This window comes from Cannabis sativa, chromosome 5, assembly GCF_029168945.1.
Source record: "Cannabis sativa cultivar Pink pepper isolate KNU-18-1 chromosome 5, ASM2916894v1, whole genome shotgun sequence".
In the NCBI taxonomy this organism is placed as follows: domain Eukaryota; kingdom Viridiplantae; phylum Streptophyta; class Magnoliopsida; order Rosales; family Cannabaceae; genus Cannabis; species Cannabis sativa.
This window is the reverse complement of record NC_083605.1, coordinates 76,237,835-76,254,004: the sequence shown is the minus strand read 5'-3', so window position 1 is coordinate 76,254,004 and position 16,170 is coordinate 76,237,835. Positions and strand designations below refer to the sequence as shown.

Sequence of the window (16,170 nt, the reverse complement as noted above, 5' to 3'; positions counted from 1 at the left end):
TGATACAAACACATAATCACATATATGTCACATATATATAACTCATATATATATATATATTATATATTACTATCATATAAAATAGTAAATCACATAATATTCACCATCATGCTCACCCATGAATGGCTTTCACATAAAATCTCTTATCCTTGTATTCTCACAATCTTGATTTATCACCTCTTCCATTGAAAAGGGATAAGCTTTTGATTGTTAGAGATTTTATTACAATGGAAGAAAATCAAGATATTACAACTCTATTGTAATACAATACAAGGATCAACAAAGAGATTAAATAAATGTTACAACAACATATATAATATACAATATATATACACTATATATATTATATATAAGAAATGTAGAAGAAGATAAGAACACTACATGCAATATAAAATATGTGTATATAATAAGAGAATAATATATATGTATAAACACTCACTCACAACCTTGAGTGTAGATTAGTGGGGATCACCATGACTTGAACAAGGTATTACACCTTTGTCCAAAAGCTTATTTCCCCCTATCTCTAAGCACTAAGGGAACTCTCTAGGAAATAGCTTTGGGAATTATCAAGCCTTTTAGGGTTTTCTAGCAAAGTGCTTTCTTGATAGAAAACTTGACATCTCTTACCCCAAATGAGCACCATAGACCTCCTTTATATAGTGTTTAGGATATCACCATTTGAAATTCAAAATTCATAAGTCATAACCTCCATGGTTGTTATGGACTCAATAAAGAGATGTAACTCATGCACACCATAACTCCTATAGAGATGTAACTCATGCACACCATAACTCCTATACCATTAAGAATTTCAAATAAAGATGTGTAACACCTTTTACACTCTTAAAGTTGGTGACACTACTACAAAAGGCCAAATTCGCGACGGTCCCAAAAACGCTTTTTTTGGGGATCCGTCGCTAAAAAAATTATCTGAGTGTTTAAAACCGTCGCCTATATTGTACTATAGGCGACAGTTTTGAAAACTCGTAAACAATAGGCGACGGTTAATAAATGTAGAGAAAAAATTAAAAAAAAAAATTGATGCACTATTCGCCACGGTTTAGAACCGTCGGGGAAAGTATTCGCCACAGTTTTAAAACGTGGCTCATTCTTTGCCCGACGGTTCAAAACCGTCGGGTATAAGGTTAAAGTAAAATTTTTCCCCCCATTTTGCCTTATTATTCCCTCCATTTATTTCCATCTCTCACCCACTCACTCACTCCATCTCACTCTCTCGATCTCACTCACTCTATCTCCCTCTCTTGATCTCACGCACTCTATCTCCCTCTCTTGATCTCACTCACTCTATCTCCCTCTCTCGATAATCTCCCTCTCTCGATCTCACTCATCTATCTCCCTCTCTCTCTCTCTCTAACGGTGACGGAAATCACACCACCGGCGACGCAGCTCCGCCTCCACTGCCGAGAGCCCCTCCTTCAACCTCAGATCCGGTCATCGATTCTGCTTCAGCTCTTGATACTCTGGTATGCTCTCTCTCTCTCTCTCTCTCTCTCTCTCTCTCTTTCCTTTTTCAAATTTTTACAGAATTAGTTTTCTACTTTTTGGCTAAGTTTTCTATTCATGGTTCTTTAAACTAATGACTTCATTGTTCTTGTATGTTTGGTGATTTAAAAATAGAAATTTATTATATGTGGAAATATAATAATCTGAACTTACATTAGGTACTAGAAAATGTATATATGTTGTTTTCTATTTTCTTCTCTACTATGATTCTAGATGTACTGGTGCCAAGAAATCTACTCATAATACCCCCATATGATATCGAATTGATTCGTACATTAATTTTTCCTTTGTCTTTTTTTTTTTTTTTTTTTTTTTTTGTTGGGAGTAATTTTCTGATGCCTAACACGATAGTGTATGTTGTAGAGAACACGATAGTTGGTCACTTTATTTTTTTTCCATTGATGGTAAATCAAATAGAATAAGGAGGTAATTTGTTCATATGTGGTTCTAATTATGTATTGTATAATGATTTCTGCTGTTTAGTAACACAGAAGTTTTGAAAAACTTTTTGTTTAAATCTTTCAGATCTTCTTAGATATCTTGCCACCTTTTTTTATTAAATTTTAGGTTAGGATGGTCTGTCCTCTTCAAATTTTTTTGTTTATATGTATATGATTATGTGCTATGGGAAGATTATGTTTTGTATTACTTCGCCTAAAGTCAATGATCTTTAGTGTTTTAATGTCAAATCTTCATTGTTTTGGCCTTTCTTTTTTCTTTCTGTTCAAATCATTTTTGTGTTGCTAGGCAATTAGCAGATGGTACTAAGAAAGAAAAGAAGAAAAAAAGCTGAAAAGTTATAACCTTAACCCTGACATCACGTATGGAATTTGTGAAAATAGATTTAGTATACCTTTCTGAAATTTCATATATTATCTTAGCAATTTGTAAGCAGGGCTTCAGGGTTATCTGAATTCATAACAGTTTGTCTGCACTTTTTCTCGTTTTTCTTGCAAATTCATTTTCACCGAATGAGCTTTTGGCTCATATTGTCTTATTTAGGTAATTAACCTGGTTCTGTTGTTTGTGTAAGTGTGTTTAAAGCATGAGATGGAGTTGAAAGCTGATTTTTTTTTATCTGTATTTTCTGTACACACATTAACCAGGGGGTATAGTTGGTTTTTGTGTAGGGGATAAAAACAAATTCTTAATATTATGAGTTTATGTTTCATATAGGATCTGGGTTATCAAGCTCTGCAGCATTTGTTTGCTCTTCCACTATTGCTATTGTGGCTGCTTTTGATGTGAACTTTCCAAAGGTATGGTCTTTCCACTAATTTTCCTATGGGTAGATACTGATTTCTCATTCTTCTTACAGAAGTCTTTTAAGCTGAATCACATTTACTTGAGTCTTTTCATGACTGGTTCTATTGCTAACATAATATACATCACAATTTTAATCTCAACATCACAATTTCCTATGGGTAGTTACTTGAGTCTTTTCATGACTGATTCAGATGGTTCTTCTAAGACTAGAACTGTTAATTTGAAAGGTTGCAGTATTGAAGCTGTTTCTGCTTCAAATCTTTCTTCAAGAAAATGGTAATGTACTAATTCAAAACTTATATCCATTTTCAATAGCTAACTCTCAGTTTCTGAATTTCAATATGTATATACAGAAATTCTGACACAGCTGATCATTTTTTATAGTTTATATTTTTATGCAAACATGTTTGGTATAATAGATCTTTTTGGGCATTTTGGTTCTTTGTTCTGTACATACAATGCAGCTTAACTGTTTATATGTATATATATATTGTTTGTGAAAAGAAACACCTTTGGTAATGTGTTCATACTCCTAGGATTTACTTTATGTTTTCATCATATATATACAGAAATTTTGACTGCTAATCATTTTTATACTTGTATTTTTCTGCAACATGTTTGGTTAAGCAGTTTGTTTTTTGGGCATTTTGATTCTTTGCTCTTTACATACAATGCAGCTTAACTGTGTTTATATATTGTTTGTTTGGGAAAAGAATCACCTTTGATTCACATATTTTTATAAACTAGGATTTATTTTATGCTCTTAAATAAAAAATGAAAGAGTAAAAGAAATTGATCCCATAAATATTTAAAACAAATTGTCAATATTGAAGCCTGGAACCAGATGACAACTCACACCAGGAAGATTGTCATAAAGGCATTGAAATTCCTGAAAAGCAGTGAGAATCAAACGATTAGAAACTTATCATAACAAATTAGTTAACCAATAAACTATGTTTTATAGACTTGTTCAATTTGATTTAAAAGAATTGAGAAAAAGAGCCGTATCTATAGGCACCCAGTGAAATGGTTACAATAATATAAATAATGACAAATAAGAGAAATAACAACCTAACTAACCTAAATGAATCAACTATATATGTAACACAGCATGAAACATAAGACTAGATTATATAGAATAGAAGAAAATTGACTCACACCCTTATAGCATGTTCGTTCATAATAGATTTATTTTCAGTTGCGGTACTATATTACTTACTACATATAGCTCATTTCCTGGAAAGCCTTTCTTTCCACAATGTTTACATCAATGAGCTCATTTTCACTTTTTTTCTACCTCCATCAGAAGGATTAAGATGAGCAACACGATCAACTAAGATTCTTTCTGCTTCTACTGTATATGAAAGAGGTCCAACAAAAAAAAAGTGTAAGTAACTCTGATCAATAATAGCTAAAAGAGTTAATAGCCCATGAAAAAGTAAATATTATTGATGCATATTTTAAATTTAATTTTTAGGTATCGAGTGGTTTGTATTGATTGAAGAGTACACAAGTAGCTAACTTTATCGGAGAAAGGTATAATCACTAAAACTTTAAATTCTTAATTTAGTGGAGTTTGAATATCTTAGATATTCATCCGTAGTGAAGTAGGTTCTGTGAATATACATGTACTGCGGTCGGATGGGTGGATAGTTTCAATATTGTTTTGTTAGTTTTGTATTATTTTGTGTGTTTGTTTTTTGTTTTTTGCATGTTTAAAATTTTTGGGAACGTCCAATTACAGTTGTTATGCTGTCGAAATTTCGGTCGAATTAGGATAAATTTCATTAAAAATACATAAATTTTAGATAAAAAATGTAAGAACTTAGTGAAAATTTATATGTGTGGTGATTAATAAATACACATTCAAACAAATAATTTAATAAAGTTTTTTTTTTCTTTTTTAGAAGTTGCAAAATGGATAGAAATTGGATGAGTGCGAATAGATTATCAGCAGAGTATAAGGAAGGTGTTGACTTTTTTTTGGATTTTTGTCATAAGCACGCAAAAAATCCAAAGTTGATTCTTTGTCCTTGTCTTAAATGTGGTAACATGGAGCGTATGAATACTAGTAAAATAAAGGAGCATTTATTTAGGAACGGAATAGACAAGAGTTATAAGGTTTGGTGTTACCACGGGGAAAATATTAGAGTTCATGGCGAGGAAACATCTAAGTCTAAGAAGGTTAAGAATGTTAACTTGGATTATCAGGATGATCACATTCCAGAAATGATAGGAGATGCACAATTTCAATCAAATGTCGATCCATTGGAATTTCAAAATTTTGTAGAGGATGCTGAGAAACCTATTTACCCTAATTGTAATAGGTTTACTAAATTGTCTACGCTTGTTAGATTATACAATATAAAAGCGAAACATGGGTGGAGTGATAAAAGTTTTACGGATTTACTAGCTTTTCTAGTAGAGTTATTACTGAAGGTAATGAGATGCCTTTGTCTTTCTACGAGGCAAAGAAGACACTGTCTTCCTTAGGTATGCAATATGAAAAGATACATGCATGTCCTAATGATTGCATTCTATATCGTAAGAGTTTTGTGGATGCAATATCGTGTCCCACGTGCGGTGAGTCTAGGTGGCAAAAGAAAAAGAATTCTGATGAGGTAAAGATTGGTGTCCCTGCAAAGGTATTATGGTACTTACCCCCAATACCTCGTTTGGTTCGATTCTTTCGAAATGTCAATCATGCAAAAAATTTGACCTGGCATGCCACCGATAGAAAACTAGATGGTAAGATGAGACATCCAAATCGACTCCCCGCTTGGAAAACAATCGATGCTAGGTGGCTCGAATTTGCAAATGAACCTAGGAATATCCGTCTTGGTCTTTACGCAGATGGAATTAATCCACATACCACCCTTAGTAGTAAGTATAGTTGTTGGCCAGTTTTGCTTGTGATGTATAATTTACCGCCTTGGTTGGTAATGAAGAGAAAGTTCACTATGCTCACATTGTTGATATCTGGCCCTTCACAGCCTGGTAATAACATTGATGTGTATTTAGCTCCTCTAGTTGATGATTTGAGTCAATTATGGTATGAGGGTGTTCCTGCATACGATGCCTTTAGGAATGAAGACTTTAATCTTAAGGCTATATTACTGTGGACCATAAATGATTTTCCAGCTTTTGGAAATCTTTCTGGATACAGTGTGAAAGGGTACAATGCATGCCCGATTTGTGAGGAGAGAACATGTTCTATGTGGTTAAAACACTCGAAGAAAATGAGTTATATGGGACACCGAAAGTTTTTGCCTACAGGACATGTATTTAGGACTTGGAAAAAAGCATTCGATGGTAAGCAAGAATTAGAAATGCCGCCGTCACCTTTGCAAGGAGAAGAATTGTTAGAAAAGTTGAATAAAGTTCAATTCCACCTTGGAAAGCGAAAATTGACTTCGAAGAAAAGAAAAGGTCAGCGTGAGAAAAGTGACGTTGCTGCAAGTGAACATCAGGGGCCATGGAAAAAGAAGTCAATATTTTTTGAGCTCGAATATTGGAAGCATTTGGCGTTGCGTCATAATCTAGACGTGATGCATATTGAGAAGAATGTGTCAGGACAACTTGCTTAATACCTTGTTCAATATTCCGGGCAGAGTAAAGATGGAATTAAATCTCGCCTAGATTTGAAAGAATTAGGAATACGGGCCAATTTACACCCACAAGTTGTTGGTGGACGTACATTTTTACCACCGGCTTGTCATGCTCTGACTAAAGTAGAAAAACAATCTTTGTGTAGTTCTATCTCCAATGTGAAGGTACCGGAAGGGTACTCCTCAAATGTCTCTGACTGGGTAGATATGAGTAAGTTAATTTTGAGTGGTACCGAAATCTCATGATCATCATATATTAATTCAACACATTCTACCAAAGGAGTATCCGTTCTGTGTTGCCTAAAAAAGTTCGATATGCAATCACAAGGTTGTGTTTGTTCTTCAAATCTCTTTGTTGTAAAGTGATTGATGTCACAAAGTTAGAGAACCTCGGGTTAGAAATCGTAGAAGTGTTGTGTTATTTGGAGCAATTTTTTCCGCCTTCTTTTTTGACATAATGGTTCACCTAACAGTGCATTTGGTGAGAGAGGTAAAGTTGTGTGGACCAGTGTACATGAGGTGGATGTACCCATTTGAACGATACATGAAAATCTTAAAGGGTTATGTGAGAAATAGAAGTAGGCCCGAGGGTTGTATTGTTGAATCATACATTGTTGAAGAGACGATTGAATTGTTCGTACTACTTGTCGAGGTTACAACTATTGGCGCTTGTCCTACTCGGGTCAATAGTGAAATAAGTAAAGGGAGTAGGGGTGTTTCTGTTTGCGGTGTAAGTCGAGCTGATCGTGAAGAAGCGCATCGTCTCGTCTTGCAAAATATTGACGAGGTCCAACCATACATTGAGTAAGATTAAATCAACTATTCATACTTAAAACAAATTAATAATATTCAATTGAAACTAAAATCAATCGAATGCTTTATTATGTTGAAGGGAACATTTTAATTGGATTAAGAGTAATAATCCGACTAAGGCAAGGAATCAAAAATGGGTACAAGATGAACATTATCGAAATTTCAGTACATGGTTAAAAAAAAGGTATTATATATTAACATTATTGTTTTGTTTCATATCTTATATATACACATGTGCTCACTATTTCATTGGTGCATATTAGGTATATGCTGAAAATTGTGAATCCCCAAGCAATGTATCCAACACACTGCTTTGCATATCACGAGGTCCTTCGTGTGATGTACTCAAGTACCAATCGTACTATATAAATAGTACTAAATTTTGTACCAAAGATCGTGATAAATCTAGAAAAACACAAAATAGCGGTGTCATGATAGTTGCTAGAGCTTTCCAAATATCTAGTTCAAAAGATAAAAACCCAATTGAATGTAATATGTCTTTTTACGGTGTAATTCAAGAAATTTGGGAATTAGATTACAGTAGTTTTCAAATTCCTGTTTTTCTTTGTGATTGGGTTAGGAGTGATAATGGGGTTAAAGACGATGAACTTGGATTCAAATTAGTGGACTTGAATCGAATAGGCCACAAGTCTGATAGGTTTGTAATGGCGTCTCAAGCCACTCAGGTGTTTTACATGAGTGACCCATTAGATGCACGCTGGTCAGTTGTCATGACAACGCAAGCAAAAGACTATGCTAACCAAGAGCATAATGGCGATGATCTTATGATAAGTGAGCAAATTCATCAAATCACTCCACCACCTATTGATGTCACCGTTGGGGACGATGTCGTATCATCTCGTGATGATGGGGAGGGGTTATGGGTGAATGAAACTATCAAGCCATGAGTTTTTCAACATGTGTTGGTATTCTTTTTAACATGTATTCTTTTGTGGCTATCAATTTGTATATTATTGTATATTCTAATGTAGATTTTTAAATTTGTGTAGGACTATTTATTATGGAACCAGCACCAAATGACGATGATGAGTGGGCTCAATATGAAGAATCATTCATGCCTGAAGAACATAATAATGAAGTTGAAGAACCTAATATTGAAGTTGAAGAACCTAATATTGAAGTTGAAGAACCCCCACCAAAGCAGAAAAATACTAGGGGTAGAACCAAAAGACTAGATATAACGAGGCTGGCAAGCGAGGGCAAAAAATTGGAAATTGAGTACAACAACCTCGGACAACAATGGGGAAAAGCAGCGACTGATTTAGTTTCCCGGATTGGGGTGTGGGTTCGAATTAACATACCACTTGTGAATAAAAAGTGGCCACAAATTGATAAGGAGCTGAAGAACAGATTATGGAATGATGTTAAGGTAATACTTATACTACTATTCTTGTTTTTTTTACTATTGATTATGATTTGTATCTATAACTATAATTTCCAAATTTTGCAGGGTAAGTTCGAGCTGGAAGAGGAGGCAAAGAGACGAACAATTCAAAAAGCTGGGGAGAGATGGCGGGATTGGAAAAACACCTTAACAAAAGGTATTTACAAGGTTAAAGATGTGGCTCCACAACTTCTTGAGAAGCCACCGAGATTGTACGAAGACATAATCGATGAGACCGAGTGGACAGAGTTTGTGGCTTCAAGATTAACTAAAGAATGGGGGGTGACGAGAAAGAATGCCCAAGCTAGCAGGGCAAAAAATATTTACCCCCACCGCTCTGGACGAGGTGGTGCGAGGATGGTGGAGTTACAGATGGAGAAAGAGTTAGGCCACCAATTGGTCAAAATTGATAGAGCCGATTTATGGAAGAGACTTCGCACAAACAGTAAAGGCGAGTTGGAAGGCCCAGCTGTGGAAGTTGCCCAACGCATTGTAAGTTTAAAGTCTAATTGCATTTATATTTTTATGTTTCATAATTTAATTCTAACTCTATTTATTTATTATGTTTGTAGGATGACTTGCGAAAGCAACTCGAAGAGGGAACAATAAGTGTGGAAGGGAAGAATGACATCTTGACCATGGCCCTTGGGACAGATGAACATGGTGGTCGAGTCCGGGGCTTGGGTTATGGTGTCACTCAAACCCAATTTTTCCACACTCCACGCCCTACAAAGAGGAAGAATAAAGATGAGGATAATGAAGCATTGTCAGATATGGATAAGCGACTCCGTGAGACAGAGGAGAGTAATAGACAGCTTAAAGAACAAATGGCTGAACTCCTGCGTATAGTTCGTTCCCAGCATAGTGGTGTTGCGGGTACATCACATGCGTCTGGTTCGGGTGTTGGAGGAGAATCAAACAAACTAGCCCGTGATGATGACATTGTTTCTGCTCCTGAAGCACAACCACAAAGTCCTGTCCATGTCTCTGCTCCACGACAACCGAGTACACTGCATGCTGAGAAGGTAACCGCTCCACCAGCTCCACCGCCACATACCGATGGCATTTCAGAAAAGGTAATCTCAATATTACTTTTTAATTTGTATTGTCAATTTACAAATTGTGTTGATTCCTTTTTTTTTTAATTTTGAAATACAGAAATATCCATGTTGGCTGCATGTTCGGTTGGAGCCTAGTGGATTGTCATTGAAAGTTGCTAAGGGATTCATGGTGAAGGAGCAATATTTGAAGAATGGCAAGTTCTCAGTCCAGGGTTCTGATTTCCTCTACAAGGATTATCGTCGGGTTTTCATCGATGAAGTCTATGTAGAAAATGCCCGTCTTCCATGTCCCGTCGTTCAAAATGGATACACCACTGTAGGTCATGCTGTAGGACTTTATGTAGCATGGCTAAAGGACTACATTACGCCAGTTGGAGTAGAGTTGGTATGTTTTAATTAATTCCCTTAACTTAATATGTATATTGATTAGTTAAAAACTCTAACTTAATTGTTTTGTCTTCCATATAGACGCAACGCCCCAATAACCAAATGCAGAAGAAGCCACCTGTGAGTGGAAAAGGACAAGTATCTGAAGAATTACTTGGTCCTCGAACACAGCCTCAAAAAATACCAGAGAGGCCAAGTAAAAAGGGTCGCTACGTTGCACCAAAAAGGACTTCAATAATCAACAACTTTTTTAAGTTACTCAACATGTGGCCAAAAACAACAACAATCCACTTTGAGGCCAGCAAGGATTTATTTGGGGTTGAAAACGACTCGATATGGCTTCCAACAATTGACATCAAGGAATTGTGCCAAATGGGATTTTTAGGAGCCCAACCTATTGCAATCTGGTGCAAGTATGATATCCAATTCTTATTAAACTTGAAAATTTGTTTTGAGAGCTTGTTATTAATTGTGTGTTTTTAACAGGTTTTTGAAGGAACGGTTGCTAGATGTTAATGGATTAAGCAGACTATATGCATTTTTAAATCCTGGGGCCATTGCCTCTGATGCTGGGGATTATAATGCCCGTTCTCGAGCACTGCGCAAACGTATTCTTGAAATTGATAATCCGGCTAAATGGATTATTGCCCCCTATAACAATTAGTAAGTAAATTTAAAATTTATAGTTTCATAATTTATAACTCTACATAATTTATGGTTAATCTAACATGTTTGTTTGTGTAGTAATATGTATCATTGGATGGTTGTACTTATCCAACCAAGTACACATACAGTAGCGTACTTGGATTCCAACAATGGATATGTACCAGAAGATTTAAAATACATTGTTAACACGTAAGTTCTATACATGCCTAAAATCTTAAGCAATCTGCTAACTTTATCCTTTTCTTTTGTTGTTGATTAGGACATAGTAACTGCATGTAGACATAGTAAATTTATCAACCAAGTGTTAAGAACCAATGCATATTTATTGTACTTAATATATGTGAAGATTGAATATGAAAAGTTTTGGAAAGAGAGAGTAAGAATGTTTGATTTCTTTTGTGGCTGTTTAATTATATATTGATTCCTCTAGTTATGAATGTGAGACTCATACAATACTCTATTTTTAAATTTGTAAGTAAAGACACATTAAATACCACCAAATTTGTTTTTTTTTCTTTCTTTTCCTTATATACATATTAAATACAATTATAGGTGTTCTGAATAAGTGTGTGATATTTTATATGCTAATTTCACTTTTTGTGTAGGTCGCTCAACATAGTTAATAAAAGCTTAACTAACCGCAATGATCGTCCCATTGAGTGGATAACTCCGATATGTCCACAACAACCAGACGGGAAGCAATGTGGATATTATGTCATGAAATTTATTGAGAGTTTCATGAACGAAGAAGATCCAATACGCCGAGTGAGAGAAATGGTAAAATTTATCTTCTCGTAGTCATTATATATTACACAATAATACGTAAACATAGTAATTATAGTCTATTGTAAGCTTCTCTTTCACTAATTTCGTGGTAGTTAGCTAGGACTTAGTATAATGTATAAGGTCTTTTACTAATTAATATGTAATTTCTTTCATTTTTTTTTGCAGGGTAAGAGCGATCCGTACTCAAATGACGAGATGAATATTTTGCGTGATCAGTGGATTGAATATGTTCGAGCACAAGCAGTGCGACAAGGGCTTTTACAATGATCAATTTCTATTTTTGTTTATACTTTATCCTAACTAATTAGTGACAATATACAGTAAAAATTAATTAATGTAGGGAAAATTTTACTATGTAAAACAGGATCTGTTTAACTTTCACTAATGACAATATATATACTTTATCCTAATTATTTTTTTATTTTTTTTTTACAATCCAATGACTGGCAAAACCCGTCGTTGAAAAATACGAAATTTATAATAGATTGAAAACATTATATGCCACGGTTTAAATCTGTGCTTAAAACATTATATGCCATGGTTAAAAACAGTGGCCTATAGTATAGGCTATGATTTAAAACTGTGGCTTATACTAAAGGCCACGGTTTTTACCTGTGCCTACAACATTATAGACCACGGTTTAAAACTGTGGCCTATACTATAGGCCACGGTTAAAAACCGTGGCCTATAGTATAGGCCACAGCTTAAAACCGTCGCCTATAGTGTTTACTATAGGCGACGGTTTTAAACCGTGGCCCATACTATTTTCCCGACAGTTTTCAACCGTCGTTAATTTTACTCAGTTTTCGCGACGCTCGTATAGGCGACGGTTTTATGAACTGTCGGGAATTCTTTGGCCGACAGTGTAAAACCGACGGGAATTTGGGATTTTTTAGTAGTGTGATAATGGTGGAAGTTACTCATAGTAACAACTCCTCCAAATATTACAAAAATAAAGATGTGTAACACCTTTTACACTCTTAAAGTTGGTGATAATGGTGGAAGTTACTCATAGTAACAACTCCTCCAAATATTACAAAATAATGACACATAATATATAATGTCATATGTTACATATTAATTTGTTACATGTATTTAATCTACACATTATATTATTGATAAATAATATAACATACGGACTGCCACAATTTAAAAACCGTATAATTTAAAATATATAAAAATGATTTGTACTATGATGAGACAAGGAGGGCCTCCAATCACTTATGGTGATGGACCACAGTACTGTATATAACGTCATCTCAATTGTCAAGGCATTTTTAGTCCTTATATTGGAGTGTGTAATTAAATTCATCTTATAATTATGCACTTTTCACGTGTAGTAATCAATTATCAAAACAACAGTCCAAATTTAAACGTATGAATCTTATTTTGAAAACGCAAGGATCTTGACCTTGACGTACACTGAATTTAGATGAGTGGTGGACAATATTATCACGTACCCCACTTGTGTGATCATCATTATTCTTTTTTTTTTTTGAAAATAAAGTGTTGTAACTTTGCTGCCCATAATGTGGTTAAATGGGCGCTGCCCTAAAATATTTCAGGTTTCGTGGAGATATCCTCGATACCAAAGTGATCATCATTATTCTCTATCATATATGTATAGAAAGATGAATAAATGAACATGAACAAAACTTCATTATATATCCTGAATATACATATCAATATATGTGCATATATATGCTACTATTTTTCTCTTATCATTTCAACCTTTTGTGTGATGTTGAATCGATTAATGTCTAAACTATGGTTGAGAGTATTAATAGCATGATCAAAACTTCATCAATTAATACTTTTATTTTTTAATTTTTTTATTATAAAAATAAAAGTAAAATTTATATTGTTTGAAAAACAAAAATTTATTCTATAATAACCACTTTTAATTTTTTAATGTTAAAAATAATAAATAAAAATGTGCTTTATAATTTTTATTTTTATTTTTTGATTTTATTTAAGTCATGATTGGGGTCGGGGTTAAGTCTGAGGTAGGGTCGTGGTCCGAGTCCGAGACTGGGGTCGGGGTTAGAGTTCGAGTCCTAAGGTCCAGGTTAGGGTCGGACTCCAAAATATTGATTAAGAAAAAAAAAACTGTTTGAAAAAATTGTGAAAGTGATTTTTTTTTTTTTAAAAAAAAAAAATGATTCTTAGTTACAAAATTGAAAAGTGAAAACAGTTTTATAAAATATGTTTTCAGTAATATTTTTACTTTTCTAATTAAAAAAAAAATAGAAATATTATTAAAAAGTGTTACCAAATGCACCTTAAATCTATTCATTGTTGCGAAAATTATGCTACGCTAGTGCACCTATCGTTAACAAATAATAATAACGAAAGTAAAGTATCATTCCTGTAAGGACTCTAGGTAAATACCAATCAATTGAATTCTTATTTTTATTTGGCAATCAAATAGATAAATTTGAAAATAAATAAACTAAGCAAAAATTAAATAAAACAAACAAATAAAAAATTTGATAATGGATGTGAAATTAGGGATATGACTTCAATTACTTTAATTACACAATTGTTAATACTAATTAACCATTCTTCTATCCCTATGTGATGACAGATTATAAATCAACCTAAACTCTTTTCAGATCATAAAGTTCCTAAATTGCATGACAACTATTGTATCTCTGATATAATAACATAGAATTTGCATTAAGCAATAATCTAAAAGTTACATAAGCTATGTAAATACTTTTGTATCACATCAAAATCTATGTTCATTCATTTAGAGTATCCCAATATTCACTTTTCAGATTTTATATTAGGATCATCAATTATGGCTAAGGTGACCAGTCTCAAATAGGTATTAAGCACAAAGATAAATAAATCACATAAGCAAGAAAGAAGAAATGATCAAATAATATTAACTCATGGAATAATCTCAATCAATATTCATCACATTAATATTATTTATTTTAGTTTAATTTGAATATATATAAATATTAATATATTATTTGTATTATTATTATTTTTTTATTGTTATTTTTAAACTTTACATTTATTTTTCTCAAATTAATACATTTCTAACTTTTTTTATGTATAAAAATAGGCTAATCCCGAGACGGGAGAACTTTCTAGTGTCGTAGACATTTTTCAAAAGTTCCACTACAAGAACAATAAATTGCGTAATGAACACATCATGTAAGTAATTTTACATCTTTAAAAAACTTGTTATATATTTAATTTCAATTCAACTCGAACAGTTTATTAAAAAAATTTGTAGGCCAAAATAGTTGAGATTCGTGAAATTCAACCAGCGTTGACTGATGTTCCCCTACATTACAATGTAGACCCCACCCATTTTCCCGCAGACATACTTGTTATGACACAAGTGTTGGGTGAGCTGTAATATCCCAAAAAATATATTGATATTTTAATTGGACATATTTTATTAAATATGTGATTAAGTGGGTATTAGAGTAGGATTATAATCCTACTTAAACTAATTACGAGTTGAATATGGAGATAAGAATAAATAAAGCGTAACTTATTAATTACGGAGATTATATTGGAATATGTGGGTATCGTAGATACCATAATTTGAATAAAATATATTTTGGGCCTGGCAACTGTGGAACTTGATGGGGAGGTTAGAAATTTCACGACAATAAAAAATGAATTCAATTGGATTTTATACCAGACTAGTTTAGAGTTTCGGGTTGTCAGATTGACAGATTAGCTAGAATTACTAGAATGCCCCTAGGCTTTTATTTTAATTTAAGGTATTGGGAGGGGTATTATGGTCATTTGAGTGGGTGATAAAAGCTTTATCTTTAGTGTTAATTAGGCTGAAATGGATTATTGGTAATAAGTTTAATTGTTTTTGTTTATTTTTGTATTTTTTTAATTTTTATTAGACTATTAGGTGTAAAAGAAAAATAGGTAAGTCATATCACCTTCACATTTCTTCTTCTTCTTACTTGAAACCCTAAGGAGCTACAAATCAAGGATTTCTCTTGCTTATTCTTCAGTCCTTGGATCAGATTGAAAGAGGTAGAAGCTTGTTTAGACATTAAGGTAAGATCTTGAAACTTTATTCTTGAATTACTTAGGTTTTAAGTAAGAAATGTTGATTCTCTTTGAGGATTTAGAGTTCTATGTTTGGATTCAATTGAGGGATTGTGCTTTTAGATCTATTTTGAGGTGTGTTGAAATTTGAATTGAATAATTTCTACTAGTTGTTTAATTTGGATTGAATTAAATGAAATAAGAGGAGTTTTCTTCACTTGAGTATGTGATTTTTGAATTAATTAAGGGTTGAGATGTTGTAATTGATACTTGAGATGCATTATATTTATGATATTGTACTGTTCTGGAGCTTTTGGGTTGTTTTGGTGGTGTTTGGATTGAATTTGGAGGAGTAAAACTGGAAATTGCAGCCCTGCCAGAACCAGTCGGCCCGTGGGTTCTGGTGCAGCAGAACCGGTCGACCGGTTAGCTGTAGGGGGAATTTTTCAGTTTTCCTCAGGGTCGGGTTTACAGCTCGGGGTGATTTCCGTGTCTGATATAGATTGTTTAGAAGTTGTAAAACCTATTTTGGAGTTAATAAAAGTTAGGGTTTACCAGTTATGGGAATTAGGAATATTCCCAGAATGATTGATTTAAGTTATTTATTGAATGTTGT

General features: G+C 33.5%; 1 protein-coding gene and 1 long non-coding RNA gene across 2 annotated transcripts; both read left to right on the top strand.

The window, feature by feature from the left end:
- The first annotated feature begins 413 nt into the window (after positions 1 to 413).
- LOC115722054 (uncharacterized) lies at positions 414 to 5,217 on the top strand. The gene is made up of 6 exons (XR_009688003.1): positions 414 to 1,487; positions 2,704 to 2,786; positions 2,985 to 3,069; positions 4,100 to 4,180; positions 4,271 to 4,329; positions 4,701 to 5,217. It is a non-coding gene; the product is annotated as an uncharacterized LOC115722054 (long non-coding RNA).
- Positions 5,218 to 7,063: 1,846 nt separating this feature from the next.
- On the top strand, positions 7,064 to 11,929 carry LOC115722053 (uncharacterized). Its single transcript, XM_061116003.1, has 11 exons — positions 7,064 to 7,205; positions 7,294 to 8,140; positions 8,225 to 8,604; positions 8,686 to 9,111; positions 9,192 to 9,695; positions 9,778 to 10,065; positions 10,149 to 10,480; positions 10,554 to 10,730; positions 10,812 to 10,922; positions 11,339 to 11,510; positions 11,685 to 11,929. The coding sequence occupies exons 2-11, from the start codon at positions 8,119 to 8,121 to the stop codon at positions 11,784 to 11,786; spliced, it is 2,514 nt and encodes an 837-aa protein (XP_060971986.1). The 5' UTR covers positions 7,064 to 7,205; positions 7,294 to 8,118; the 3' UTR covers positions 11,787 to 11,929.
- The last annotated feature ends 4,241 nt before the right edge of the window (positions 11,930 to 16,170 follow it).

Excerpts from the sequence above, each read along its gene's own strand:
- LOC115722053 (XM_061116003.1), top strand. The coding sequence starts at position 8,119 with ATGAGTTTTTCAACATGTGTTG. Across the intron at positions 9,112-9,191 it reads TGGAAGTTGCCCAACGCATT|GATGACTTGCGAAAGCAACT; the intron begins GTAAGTTTAAAG and ends TTATGTTTGTAG. Across the intron at positions 9,696-9,777 it reads CCGATGGCATTTCAGAAAAG|AAATATCCATGTTGGCTGCA; the intron begins GTAATCTCAATA and ends TTTGAAATACAG.